This window comes from Podarcis tiliguerta (genome assembly GCF_965153285.1).
Source record: "Podarcis tiliguerta genome assembly, chromosome: 10".
Taxonomy (NCBI): domain Eukaryota; kingdom Metazoa; phylum Chordata; class Lepidosauria; order Squamata; family Lacertidae; genus Podarcis; species Podarcis tiliguerta.
In genome coordinates this window covers 43,122,649-43,136,909 of record NC_139543.1, presented here as the reverse complement: position 1 = coordinate 43,136,909, position 14,261 = coordinate 43,122,649, and the positions used below count along the sequence as shown (strand labels likewise).

The 14,261-nt window shown below is 41.3% G+C and overlaps 1 protein-coding gene across 21 annotated transcripts in view; it reads right to left on the bottom strand.

The window, feature by feature from the left end:
• TCF20 (transcription factor 20) overlaps positions 1–14,261 on the bottom strand; it is a 185,340-nt gene that overhangs the window by 25,363 nt on the left and 145,716 nt on the right. For 13 of the 21 annotated variants that reach the window (XM_083400252.1, XM_083400258.1, XM_083400259.1 and 10 more), the window contains 3 exons: positions 13,247–13,340; positions 9,851–9,900; positions 6,168–6,295 (listed from right to left, as the gene is read on the bottom strand). In XM_083400252.1, coding sequence (XP_083256378.1) covers positions 6,212–6,295; positions 9,851–9,900; positions 13,247–13,340 — 228 coding nt within the window. In that variant the 3' untranslated portion in view covers positions 6,168–6,211. The remainder of the gene's footprint in view (positions 1–6,167; positions 6,296–9,850; positions 9,901–13,246; positions 13,341–14,261) is intronic. The other 8 variants (XM_083400248.1, XM_083400247.1, XM_083400254.1 and 5 more) reach the window with 2 other exon arrangements.

Sequence of the window (14,261 nt, the reverse complement as noted above, 5' to 3'; positions counted from 1 at the left end):
CTTTTTTCCTTAAACAAAAACCCCTTTAAGGTTGTGAAAAGCAAGCAATTCTGCAGTGATTATATGAAAGGAAAAATTGTAGCCCATTCCCTTCTGTTTAAGTGTCCATGTCAGAATTCATTACATTTAGTGCTGGGATATATGGCTGTTGGAAGATACAATGTGTGGCTAATTTAATCAGAGGGTGAATCTCTGCTATAGCCTGATAACAGTGCAGCCACTGAAAGGGGCTTCATCTCACCATACTTTGTATGGCCCTGCACAACCACCAGATAGCAACCATTAAAAAACCAACTCAGAATTACTATCCAATGATAGATTATTGGCAACCATGAGTGCACACTAAGGAGATGCCTTAACCACAGTAGCCACTATCGTCTGGATTTAGAGGTAAGGTCAGCTGAAATTTATTGGTTCTATTTTACAGGCGGCACAAATGTCACTTTAAGCAGCTTGTGTCGTGGCATGTGTATGTATTTAATTTCCTTTGTAGACCATTATTAGTCACTCTATGACAAGAAGTTTCAGACTCACTCCATTCTGCTAGTTAAGAGTGTTATACTCAGCCTTAAACATTCTGCAAATGCTTTAGGTGAAGTTCCTTTCAGATTGTCCACAGAACTATTCTTATATCTTTCCTGCATCTTAAATTAGGAGCCCTTCCTATGAATGTTTGTGCTTAAGTAAGCCCCATAAGATTCAGTGATACATCCAAGTAACTGTGCACACTTAAAAGGGGCTTAGCTAAAGTGTGAGTCCTTTGCACAACTAGTGGGGATCTTAAGAGTGATACTGACTTTTCAAATTGACTCTTCCATGCTTGTTGTTGTATGGATATATCAAATATGAATGAGACCTATTCCCAAAAAAGAGGGGGAGGGGCTGGTTAGCTTTTCTATCTATCAGACCACTTTTCCCTATTAGGGGTGGGACCTGGGAAATTCAACTGAATTTTCAGGTTGAATCAGATTCCCTTATATCTCCTTGCTTCTTAATTGTGGGTCTTATTCCTGAGCACACTGGCTACCAACCACCTATCTTTCAGATACTGTAAGCTATTTTGGACCACTGACTTTTACTTCTACAGGAGGCATACATGTATCTTGCTTTTGAACAGCTTAAGCAAAGAAAAAGGACCTTTAGGTAGATTTTTAAAAGTAACTTAAAAACTTAACCGTGAAGCATGAAGGCTGCTCCCTGCAAGGCCCATTCCACCTGGTCTAGGAGGTGGGGCCCAGACTCACCCAGCCCTACTATGTTAAATATGTATTCTGTAGTTGACATCCTTTGTAATGTTTTATTTTGAAACCTTTAAGATAATATTTTAGTTTTCTGTTATGTTGCTTTGACTGTATACTCCATATTTGATTTTCTTCAGATTGTTTTATTTTTGTTTTATTGATTTAATATGCTGTAAACGGCTTTGAGATTTTTCTTAAAAATATAAAGTGGTGTAGAAATGTAATAAATAAATAAATTTCTTCAACATGGAATGCATTTTAATTCCTTTAAAGGAATCTCCCCCCCCCCCCAGTTGTAAAACTTTGCCTTAGTTTTTAACTCTCTGCTTGCCCTTAGCCATCCACTTTGGTTCTGCTGTCCAGTCTTGATATTTGGGGTGGGGCCTTTTTCTTTTTAATGGCATGAAGTCTTATGGCAGTAAAAAGCATTATTACTGTTTACTGATCCTTGGAGAGGCAGAAATGAATGGCTGGGACAAGGCGAATACAATTGGGAGAAATCCTGTGTGTTACAAATGTTCATGACAGATACATATTCGCGCTTTCATAGAAAGAGCTGGGAAAACTGAAAAACTGGCAACTAGCGAGAACACATCTGGCTGATCCATGAGAACACATAGCCCTGCCACTGTAAAATCTGCCTCTGCTATCATGTGGACAGGAAGAGAAGCAAACACAATTCTCCAGTACTGAGTCCAGCAGCATTTATTGTTCTTTTGGCTCTTGAACCTACTCTTCTTCCAGAAGGAAGCAGGACCGGGAATGAGTTCCAGAAGGGCACAACCTTTAGTGCAGATGAAGGCATGCAGAGCCTGGAGATTTCGTCTAGCAAGTATTACCAACAAGCATATTCTCGATGCTGTATCAGCACTGATAAGCTTTACAGTCAGACAAATGCTTCTGGGTGTAACAGGCCACAAGTGCTGTGGCACTGAAGGTATGGAAACCCCTTAACTTCCCCTAGCCTGCAGACAAATAAACTCTAGACTTAGCAATGCCAAATACACAAACTCACACCCTTCTGTCCTAGATGAATTTAACTTTTGAATCTATCTTGCTAAAGCATGTAAGAATCCCCATCCCAACCTTCACATGCATTCAAAAAGTAACAGCACCTGCCCTTCCAACCATCCTCCCCAAATATACCAGCCATTTTATTTTCAATTTTATGTACTATTTCTCTTTTACCAAGAAAATCAAGGTGGAAATATACTACATACAAATAGTTAAGTAAAAATAAAAACCAGCATCAGCCCATATCACATCTTGGCTGAAATCTGTTCAGAGGTAGGATGCAGGGAGAGGAGTCTAAGGATAGGTATCTTAGAGAATTGCCCTCCCTAAAGAGGCATGTCTGGCAGCTACTGTGCATACTGTTACATGCCAGTTTAAGGCATTTTTATTAATCCAGGCATTTTGAAAATGTAAATAATGCCTCAACAATTATTTGTGATCTTATTGCTTATTTTATGTTATTGGTATTTCTGTCATACTGTATTATAACTGGCATATGATGCACAATGCCCTGGATTTATTTGGACAGCATAGAAATCCTTAAAAAAATTATAAAATATGTTGAAGCAGAGTTGTAGGTAAAAGGCTCTTTTGAAAGTAACAATCTTAGCCAAGAAGAAGTATCATACTCACGTACTTCTCCCATCACCTTACATGCTGGCTTCAACACTTCTATGGTGGACTTTTAAATCCAAGGTTTTCCATTAGATATAAGTCAGAAAACTGGCTTAATTTGTTTACTAACCAGGATATGAAACTAGGATCCAATGATTTAACTTCCTAGAAGTGGGAAGCCAGAGAATTCTAAAATGTATAAGTTGAAGTCTCATAATTAGAAACATAGCTGTTCTTGCATATACTGCCCTGTTACAAGTTAACTGACAGTGGAACTACCCTCCACTGCTTATGGAAGCACATCAAAACTAATTTCACTATTTTGATGAATCAACAGGAGAAATTAACCAATGTACGTGGGTGGCACTGTGGTCTAAACCGCTGAGCCTAGGGCTTGCCGATCAGAAGGTCGGCGGTTCGAATCCCCACAATGAGGTGAGCTCCCGTTGTTCGGTCCCAGCTCCTGCCAACCTAGCAGTTCCAAAGCACATCAAAGTGCAAGTAGATAAATAGGTACCGCTCCGGCGGGAAGGTAAATGGCATTTCTGTGCACTGCTCTGGTTTTGCCAGAAGCAGCTGGCCATATGACCCAGAAAAACTGTCTGCGGACAAACATCAGCTCCCTCAGCTAGTAAAGTAAGCGTCACAACCCCAGAGACGTTCACGACTGGACTTAACTGTCAGGGGTCCTTTACCTTTTAACCCATTCTCTACTGCCAGTCACAGATCTAGGACACCTATAACTCAAAAGGAGCCACCTCCCCCAACTTATTTACGAAGTAGGCATATTTTTCTGATATCAAAAAAGACCCAGGTGAATAGGTAAAGTGTAAATGGACATGAGACAATTAACTGAAAAGAGATATTCCCAAAAATATTAAAAGCAAATGATTGGCATTCATAATCCATTATAGGTTTCTTTAGAAAGAGCTGGGAGACTCCTGCCTCAGGCTTTTGTATACGGGAGGCCTGCCCTTACCTGGAAACAAGCCAGAGCACTAAACCAGAAACTCAGAGACAGGCAACAAGACACACAACCCTTCTCCTTTGTGCTCTGCTCTCTTCTAATTCCTGGAGACAATGCAGATCACTAGATTCATTCACAGTTCATCTTCATGCCTCAGAAATGTTGCAGAACTACTGGAGCAACCAGCTCAGAAAGAAACAGGTGGAGACATTCCATCTCTGTGTGACCAGGATAGCCTTTATGTATTGCTTTCAGGGGCCTTCACTGCACCAGGAAGAAGGCACATAGCCAAACCATTCTAAATGACACAGCATTTTGTGCACTACCCTTCAGGTATTAGGCAGTTCTATAGGCAGTTCTCCTGATAGTACAAATGGGTTGATATTATAGTATTGTTTTGTGCCTTGCCCTGGATTGCCTGCAGTAATAACAAATCTTATAAATAAATAAAATCTGCTCTGTTAAAACATTCACTTCATAAAGTATCAACCAAGCCTATTCACAGAGCAAACACAAGGATTTCAAGCAATGCTTAAAAACAAAGGAAAAAACAAACAATGCTGCGTGCAAATAATTTCTAAATGGTGAGAAAGAAGTGGCACGGGTCAAAGTGACACCATTCCAACTTATACATGTACCGTCTTGCATGTAAGCAAAATAAGGTGGGCAGAACTTGTTCAAACTCACAAAATGTTCGCGAATAGGTAAGGGAGAAAGAAAGACCAATAAAGACCAATAAGAGACAGGGACTTCAGCAAACCCTCTAACTCATCAATAGTTTATAAAGTGTGCATTCCCATTCTGTAATGATAAAGATACTAATGATGGCATAGTTCCTGTACACTGAAGATATCTCCGTTATTCCGTGAATAATTCCTGTGAAAGCCATCCTAACTGAACCACCTATTAAGGGAAATCTCAATTCATAACGCTAAATCTGTTCATATAGGATTGTCTATTGAATCCACTTACAGCTAAATAAATGTTCATGCCCCAATTCAAACATGACAAGACACAATGAAATAGTAATCAGAGAATGAATGCTCAATGCTAATTTTCAACAAGCTCCCTGTGGTGTAAATTGCTTTTTAAAACTCTATGAGGAAAACATAGATACCTCTGCCCTATTTTTAGATTACCATTTTTGTGTGTCTTTTGGAAGAACTCATTGAATGTTAGCATCTTGGTTTCACTGTCTACAAAATGTGGACAACAGGCTAGCATTATCTCCACACCCACATCCACAAGAACTAAAAACATACCAAGATATGCAAATATAACAATATCGTGGTAGGAGTGGTTTCAATATGAGGATACTGGTAAAAAAAAAACTATCTTGAGATGAAAAACTCATTCCATGTGGATGAGACTTGCAACTCAGCACTCAAGCTGGTTGTCTGTGGGGAATAACAATGGCCTCCAGGGGGAGAGGTGCATTCTCACTGCCATGGGGGCAGAGCTGAGCAGAGCTGGACTGTTATAGTAACTGCGTATGTAAATGCATACATACACCCGCGTTCTAGCTTTAAAGAGCGACTGGCTTACTGGCTTCATTATGACAAACGAAGCAGCATTATAGAGGCCTTGTCCAGGTATTTGCAATACCCTCACAGCATGAAGAGGTGGGGGAGAGTAGATAGTGGTAACAACACGGCAGAGGGGGAAAGAAACAGAGTAACACAGCTGAAAGAAGCAGGGAAGCCAGGCAGATGCACTCTCCCCGCCCCCCGCCCCCCAGTCACATGTAAGTCTGTTCCAGGCTTCCTGTGGATTTCTCAGCCAAAAGGATAGAAGGATCTGCCCTGGAACATCATCCCAGTGTATATCTGGCATGGACTGGGAGGGCAAAGAAAAACCATCATTAGACTATCTGAGTCTGTGTCCCTCAGAATGTTCTGATTGCTTCTGCTGAGCTCAGAAAGACAGCTCTCTCTCTCTCTCGGCTTTTTCCAGAACACTGAAACTATGTTATGATTATGATGCTATGCAGAGTTAATCACTGCCTTTTCCTCTAGGCACTTGTACCAGGCTGTCAGGCAGGCAACTGATCTTGACTTACTGGAGCTCAGAAAATGGGAATCTAAGTGAAATATGAGAGTTGATGATATATAAAACACCCAAGCTTCTGTGTTTACATAAATAGACAAACAGGTGATACATGGGAAGTCCATTAGGATACAGCAGAAAAGGGCTTCTCCCCAGTTCTGCCCTTCATTGGTGAAGTGAAAATACAAGTAAATAGGAGTCAAAGTTAAAATCTTTGCATAGCAATATCACCACCTGTTTCTCCCTCGGGCTGGAGAGAAAGTGGCATCCTTCCCTCAACTCACCTGTGCTTGCTTTTATTTTCATTCCCACGAACACACTTCCCCCCTCACCCCCGCTCCGACTGCTCTGTGCTGAGGCTGCCTTTCACCATCTTGTTCTGCAAGGAGGGAAGAGAGCAAGGGAGGAGGGGCTAATGTCCAGCATGCCAAGAAGAAGATGAGGGGGAAAGAGAGGGTAAAAAGGAGAGAGACCAATGAGAAGGAAGATGGAACATGTGGAGAATGAAAGAGAGAAAGGAGCATCAGTACGAGAACCAAACAGATCTTTCAGACAGGATTTCTGCACGACAGCATTTGGAACTTTTGGGAGGAAAGAAATACCGTATTTTTCGCTCCATAGGGCGCACCTGACCATAGGGCGCACCTAGTTTTTAGAGGAGGAAAATATGGGAAAAAATATTCTGAATCAAATGTTGCACTAAACTATTTAAAGCAGCAAAGCGGGAGGCTCCTGTCCGCTTTGCTGCTTTAAATTGAGCCTCAGAGGAGGGTAGGAAGGGGAACCATGGCTTATCTAAGTCCAGTTAATAATACTGAGCCTGACTTATGGCCATCGAGATTAGCCTGGCCGTCTCAGTGGAAATCTGGGGAGGCTGGGGTGGACTTTCAGTGGTCAAAGTGTGGTTGTGTCTTCCTGCCCGGCATCTATTTCCTGCCGTCTTTCCTCCTGCTCCCCCGGAACCCCGCACCCTGCTTCGAGGGAAGGAAGCGGAGCCATGGATCCTCTGCTCACAACTGCAGTGGATTCCCTCCACTTTGAAGCAGGAAAGTGGGAGAGGAGCTGCTTACATGAGTGTAAGCTGCTCCCCTCCCACTTTGCTGCTTCAAAGGGAGCCCAGGAGGAGGGAATCCGCTGCAGCCGCAAGCAGTGGAGGATCCATGGTCCGCTTCCTTCCCTCCTCCGTAGTTGCTTTGAAGGAGGAAAGTGGGAGAGGAGCTGCTTACACGAATGTAAGCTGCTCCCCACCCACACTGCCGCTTCAAAGGGAGCCCGGGAGGAGGGAATCTGCTGCAGCTTCCCCCACCCCCCCGCAGAAGCCACGCGCTCTTTAAAGGGGCTGCACGGCTTCTCCTGGCTTTTCTGGGAGGTGGGGGGATTCCCGCAGCTCGTAGAAAAGCCTGCAGGAGCCGCACAGCCTTTAAAGAGGGCGCCGCTCTTGGGCGTCAGTCCCTTCTCCCTCCTGGAGAAAAGCCCGCAAGAGCGCACGAAGCTTGTGTGCAGCTCTTGAGGGCTTTTCCCGCCTGCCTCCCCCCTGCATTCGCTCCATAGGACGCACACACATTTTCCCTTGCTTTTTAGGAGGGGAAAAGTGCATCCTATGGTGCGAAAAATACGGTAAGCAGTTTAGCAAGAAAGTTGAGCTGTGCTCCATAATCGCAAAGCTTTCCAGCTGAGCAACAAGAAGGTTTTTACAGCTTCTTCCTTAAGTGTTCTGAAAGGACATTTTGTGAAAGATTTTTGCTCCCTGATGTCAGATGTTTTTAACCACTGATCAGAAATGTCAAACTTAAGCTTTTTTTTACCTTGTGGATGTTGAAATAGATTATATCTGGTTTTCATTATCTTAACTAAAAGAATCAACTTACAACAGAAAAGAGGAGTTAATACTACAAAACAAGTATCATATCTAGAAGTACTCTCCTTTCCAAATTAAAAGCGTTACTTCTTGCTATATCTCAATTAATTCTAAAACAACCACTTTTTAATACATGGCTCACTTCTTAGAGAGCGGAAGTCTTTGTCTTCTATTGAAACACAACACAGTTTCTAAACAATGTTGTACATGTTCCAGAATCGCAGGAAAATAGCAAAAATAGATATACTGTGTTCAGTACATTGAGAGTCACATACTTAATTTTATTTTTAGTAAAACATCTCCTAGGCTTTATGGTTATGCAGATCAACTTGAACAGTGTGTGCACCCACAATGCCTGGTGGATTCTCCAATGTTAGAAAGAGCCTACAGGATGAAGTTTCAGGACCCTGAATAATTGGGTTTGAGCCCCATACTCGGCAAATGATTCCTGCACTGCAGAGGGTTGGACTAGATGACCCTCGTGGTCCCTTCCAACTCTACAATTTGCCCAGTACTACAGGTTGCAGAATTTAGTTTCTCGTGGCACATCTTTGCTTTTTTAAAAGTACAGAGCATACATAAACTTATCTGAAAAATTTAGAAATGTGGAAATAATATTTATTCATTCCAAAAAGGTTCCTGGACCCATTTATCAGTCCCATACAGACAAGGCAAACATGGTACACAGAAAGTTCAATGCAATTCCACAGCTTATGCCCAACTTCTGATACACAAAAGAACATTTGGATCAGAGGAGTGACTGTCAGTGACATATTTATCAAGGAAAGAGCCATATCCTGTTGGTTGGTTGGTTGGTTGTTTGGTATTGCTATTTTTTGGTGTTGTGATACTGTATTGTTCTTAACCTGCATTGTGGTTCTTACCAGTTTTATAAGCTGCTCATGGATTCATGAATCAAAAGGCAGAGTATAAATATTAGAACAAATATATGCAACAACAACAACAAAGGGCTTTAATTACTAAAATCAACAATTTGGTGGCTGAATGCTCATTTCTCACATAAATGCAATGATTCCTCTGTTTGTTTATGTTGGTATTCTCTCCTGAACTCTGGTAATTTTTGCTCCTTAAAGACTAATCTTGTTCTATACAATTTGGTACATTTAGTGACCAAAAACATGGGGGGTTTTTTTGCAAGCGGTCAACATTATCCAATATAACCTAAATAACTGTGAAGACATAATATGATGTGCAGTTTTTATTCAGTTATCTGAGGTTTGGCTGTTTCCAGAAGTCTTAATCCAACATGACCTGTGAACTTGAAAATATCTGTATTTCTAATATAACTATTTAACAAAGCAGCCTTCTGCTTTGGCAAATCAAGTTTACGCTCAAAAAATTTTATAGCTTCCTTTCACAGAGATACATAGCTGATCTTCAGATAGCTGCACATTCCTTGTTCTGTACTGTTTTTGAATAGAGAAACAAGGAGGGGTATCCTAAATACACCTCTACACATCATAAAGCATCATTCAGCAAGCAGAGGCTCAACCATGTCTGCATGTTATAAATTATCATCCAACTTTATATTGCCTAGCTATATACAGAAAAGTACATTATGGTTATTTTACAAATTGGTGCTTTAACAATATAACCAGAGGTTGAACAAGTAGACAAGAATTAGCTGGCCAATGGTGTCCAGCACAGCAAATAATGCCAACCCATCTCCAACAAATCAATTGATGAAAGGAAGTTTCCAATCAGCTTCCCATCCATTTCGAAACTTCTTTTTCTCAGACTATTTGCAGACAACAACTTTTAACAGAACATTTACTGAATAGCTACAGCCAAAGAAAAAAAATCAGTACAAAAGCTATGCAATGAAGCTATCTTTCATAGAATGAACAGAATCCAGATTAAAATAAACTAATTCCACAGAATAAAGAAAATATGAAGACTCATATTTTCTGACCATGCCATCCCACAGGAAATGGAAACACACACACACACACACACACACACACACTATATAGAAAGAGATGCCAAAGAGTATATTTAGAAAGCATTGCCCAGAAACAAAATGTCTAAAAATAAACTGTGATGAGACCTATGCAGCAAATGGCAGCAAATTGATAACAACTTTATTACCTTGTGCTTGGGGCACCTCACTGAGAAATTCTCTTCGTTTAGTAAACAATCTAAAAGAGAAGAAAACAAAAGGTAAAAAATATTCTGAAAATAGCCACCAACTCCAAACCCAGCATGAAGTGATTTTAGACCACACTGCTAACAAAAGTGTTATGTCTGCTTCTTTATCTCCAATTATAGATCATTTTTTCGTAATATGAAAAAGGTGCCCACAATGTAGTCACCACTAATGTCTGAAGGAGAGATGGGTGCCTGCAAGCACGCTGTAATCATGTACTCAAAAGTCTTAGCAAACTCACATTCCTAGGAATACAGTGGAACCTCGGGTTGCGAACGTGATCCATGCAGGAGGCACGTTCGCAACCCGCAGTGCTGCGTCTGCGCAGGTTGCGATTCGGCGCTTCTGTGCAAAGCGTGATTTAGTGCTTCTGAGCATACGCAAGCAACGAAACCCAGAAGTAACCTATTCCAGTACTTTCAGGTTCGGCGTGGTGCACAACCCGAAAATGCGTAACCTGAAGCGTCTGTAACCCGAGGTACCACTGTATGCCTACTTATCTCCCCTTGTAACATGAAGTTGTTCAGGTAAAGAACATGCTACAAACACTTTTTTCAAAACTCTTAAGTCAACACAGAGGCTCTTTAACAGATTGATTCCATGCTCACCGATAAATTTTGATTAAAAAACTACTTGTTTATGGGCATTCTTCCTCGGGGTATACTTTCAGTTCAAGCTTCAGACATGTGATCCTGCTGCGCCCTACATTCTTTTAACTATCTTTTTTTGGGGGGAGGGTGTCAAATTTCAGCTGCTTCGTCAAGATAGTATGTTTTCAGAAAACCATTAATGGATCCAGTCCCCACAATTCCTTACAACCTCCATGTGACTCCCATGGTGGTAAATAAAAGCATGCTAATTTGAAATAATCTTAAATATGTGCTATAACCATATCCTCCTCCTGCTACAATCTGCTGGAAATGTTATAACAGTCAGCATGAGACTAACAAGGAAAAAACTGTTCTCTCTCTGATTTTGGCTCAGTTTCCTTTGCTGCAAGGGGTATGTCAGTGTTCCACATTGAAAGCTCTGAGCCGCATAAAAAGAAGCTTAAAGAAGGCTAAAACAATTCTGTGTAGTTCTCTAAGACAAGCATTTATCCCACCTGCAATTCAAAGCATATGGGCCACATTCATACGTAACATGAAAACACTGTTTATTGCAGCCTTCCAACTTGGTGCCCTCCAGATGTTTTAGACTCCCAATTCCCAATTCAGTTCCAAACAGCAGGGAAGGCTGGTTTACGATGGCATGTACAAGCTGGTAAAATCCCAAGCAAGCCCTGGTCTCATGTTCCCCCCACTCCTCTTCCTACACGGCATGAAGACATTTGCTTTTGCTTTCAATGAATCTTGGGCTGGTGGTATTCTCAGGAACAGGGACTGTGGTTTATAATATACTCTAGTGCAGAGCTTTCCAAAGTCTTCAAGTTGGTGACACACTTTTTGGAAATGCATCATTCTGCAACACAGTAATTCAATTTAACCAAAGGTTAAACTAACCAATTCCAGCCCCAGGAAGAGTGCAGGGAGCATTTGTGCGACACACCTACACACTGCAGCCGACAAACTAATGTGTCGTGACATACAGTTTGGAAAGCTCTGCTTGCCAGTTTCAAAAATGCCAACTGAAAACATGGGTTATGAAGTTGGCTTGCTACTGTATATTCCAGGGTAATGTTGTTTACGCCTCAGTCTGAAGAGAATTCTGCTGCTCTTCCTCATAGAGAGTTGGTTCCAAAAGTTATTTTTGTGGAGGGTGGGGGCAACCTAGCTGGTGAAAACAATGGCGAGAGGAGGTGCTGCTGCTTCTCCATCTCACAGGGCATATAAAATGGATGACCACTGCTAAAGAGTGGGAGGCTAGGCCCAGCTTGGCTGGTGAGAGCAGAAGCATGTGGAACTGGCAGAACCTCACTCTCGGCTGCTGCTTCTCTTCCTACAGGGCAGGTAGACCTCAATATTCCAAACTCCATTAATATTCTAAACTCCAGACAACAAAGGAAAACCAAATAAATAAATGTGTGTTGTCAAGAAGCAAAGATCCCACACATTTTCTTCATACTTAGTTGGTACTGGCTAATTTTGACTCATTGTGACATGAACCAAGCAAGTTTTAAAAACAAAAACAAAACAAAACAACCTTCAGAGGGGTGGAGAAGAAAAACAGGAAGGAGAGGGGCTTGGTAAATTTTCCAGCAGTTAGTGGTGGGAGGGGTACAATTCTGACTTCCTTGCACAGAATTAATTCAGCTGCAAAATTTTGTTTTGTTTTCTTAAAGAACCAAGTACAGCATCTATACTGCAGGAAGACATACAAGTCTCAGTCTCATTCACAATGTTTCATCTCAGTTTTTAATCATCTAGATCCACAGCATCCTATGAAATGTACACACTGTACTTTTGACCCTACTAACTAGCAACTACTAATATCTGTTGTCTTCTTTAATTTTCCCACTCTTATGTCAGAGGCAGTCGACAGTAGTAAGACTATTCCTGTCTATGTTACAGAAAGTTAAGAGAGGCCAAAAATAGAAGGCTGACTCAGCAGAATTCAATGTCTTTCTTAGAAGGTAGTTTTATTTAGTCATGTCAGGATTATAAGCAGAAGCAACTCCATGTTGTTGAAATACCAGTATGGGAAGCAGGCACCAGTCTCATATGCTCCACAAAATCCAAAGAAAAAGCTCCAACACATGCACATCTAGCATAAGAGCTGACTCACATGAGAGGCACACTATGCAAGGATATGCTAACACAAAAGATTCTTCAAGTAAGATTTTTATATGACAGTAAAAAGAATGTAACAACACACAAGCATGTTGTTACAGCAAATGCTCTGAAGTGCTTTGCAGCTCAACAATAGCTATCCTCTCTGGTATCAACTTCATTCACTGGTCTGCCATTTTAGTCTCTTGCCAATCTCTGGCACTCCAAATGTCTTATGATTACATCTAATTATACTAATAGAGGAAGCAGGTACTATAATTCAATTCACTCCTTCAAATGAGGAAAGGCAGAAACCACACAAATCATGATCCTTTCTGTTCTACTTTTAGCATACTTTGGCAGAAGTCCTAATTATTTTCCAAGAGGAAACAGGTTTTAAACTCTGCATTAGTAAATATTTGTCTTGTAGTTGACACTTGTAAACATAAAATCTGGTATTTGAAGCAAATTCTTTTTCCATAATGTGTTGTGATTTATTATATAATGGTGCCGCATTCAGTTCTCACAGGTTACTTTTAAGTGGTTAGTGATTTTCACGATGCCTCTCTTATAAAGTCTTCTAGATCAAACCAGTGAACAGTCATTCCAAAATCATTTCCTTGTTCTTACCTGCATCAATGGCACACGGATAATGATATCGGAAAGAGCAGCCTTTGTTGTAGCAGCCTAGGGTGGCTCCTGGCTCCTGGCAATGAGAACATTTCTGAAAGAAATGGAAAGATAGAACACTAACTCGTATACAAATCTTGTGCCACTGTTTTACAGACACCCAAACACACAGCTACAAAAGGCTTCATTTGCTTAATTCTTTTGTCTAGGATTATTTAATAAAATTGACACCACACTTTTCCAACTACTGGTGTAAAATGAATAAGGGCAATATCAGAAACTATGTCAACCTTACTCAGTTGTCCACAGCTCACAGCTTCTCCTATTCCCAAGCCCTATAGCCTAACGCCCTCTATGCCTAAAAGTTTTCAACTGGGCATTATTTAATAATAAGTATTTGTAAATACTGCAAACACATGGATGATTATTCATTCTGACACACTATCTTCTCACAATACTGTTTGTGTGCTTGTTTACCTAGCACTTTATTTGTCTCATCCAGGGGCACCAACTTGCATAAAATATTGGGGGGTGGGTAGGTAAGGCCCCATCCCGATCCTATGCACCTTAGGCTTTGCAGCCTCTCTAATCACAAGACACAGCACACACAGTCCATTTACCTCCTTTGGCATCAGTCCCTGCCCTCAAGCCTGGCAACAGAGTGGCGGTAGGCAGGAGAGGGAGTGTAGCTGGGGAGTGTGTGAGCCAGTGCCATGCAGCAGCTGTGTTCCTCTGATGCACTTTCACAATGAAGGTTCAATGCCCATTAACTTGCCCCCTCAAATGTTTTATTGGGGGAGCTAGAGTGACCTGGGCTCCTAGTATTTGGTGTCCTTGTCCTCATCCCTTGCTCACATTATTGTAAGAACTACATCTCTATGTCCATTAGCGGGTTTCCGGTTCCGATCTGCCTTAATGGAGGCAGCCCCCACAACATTGCAGGGATTGAAGGCGGGGAAAAACAAGAGTGGTAGAGGGTAAATCATTCTTGGAAATTCCTCCCAGGAAAGGGAGG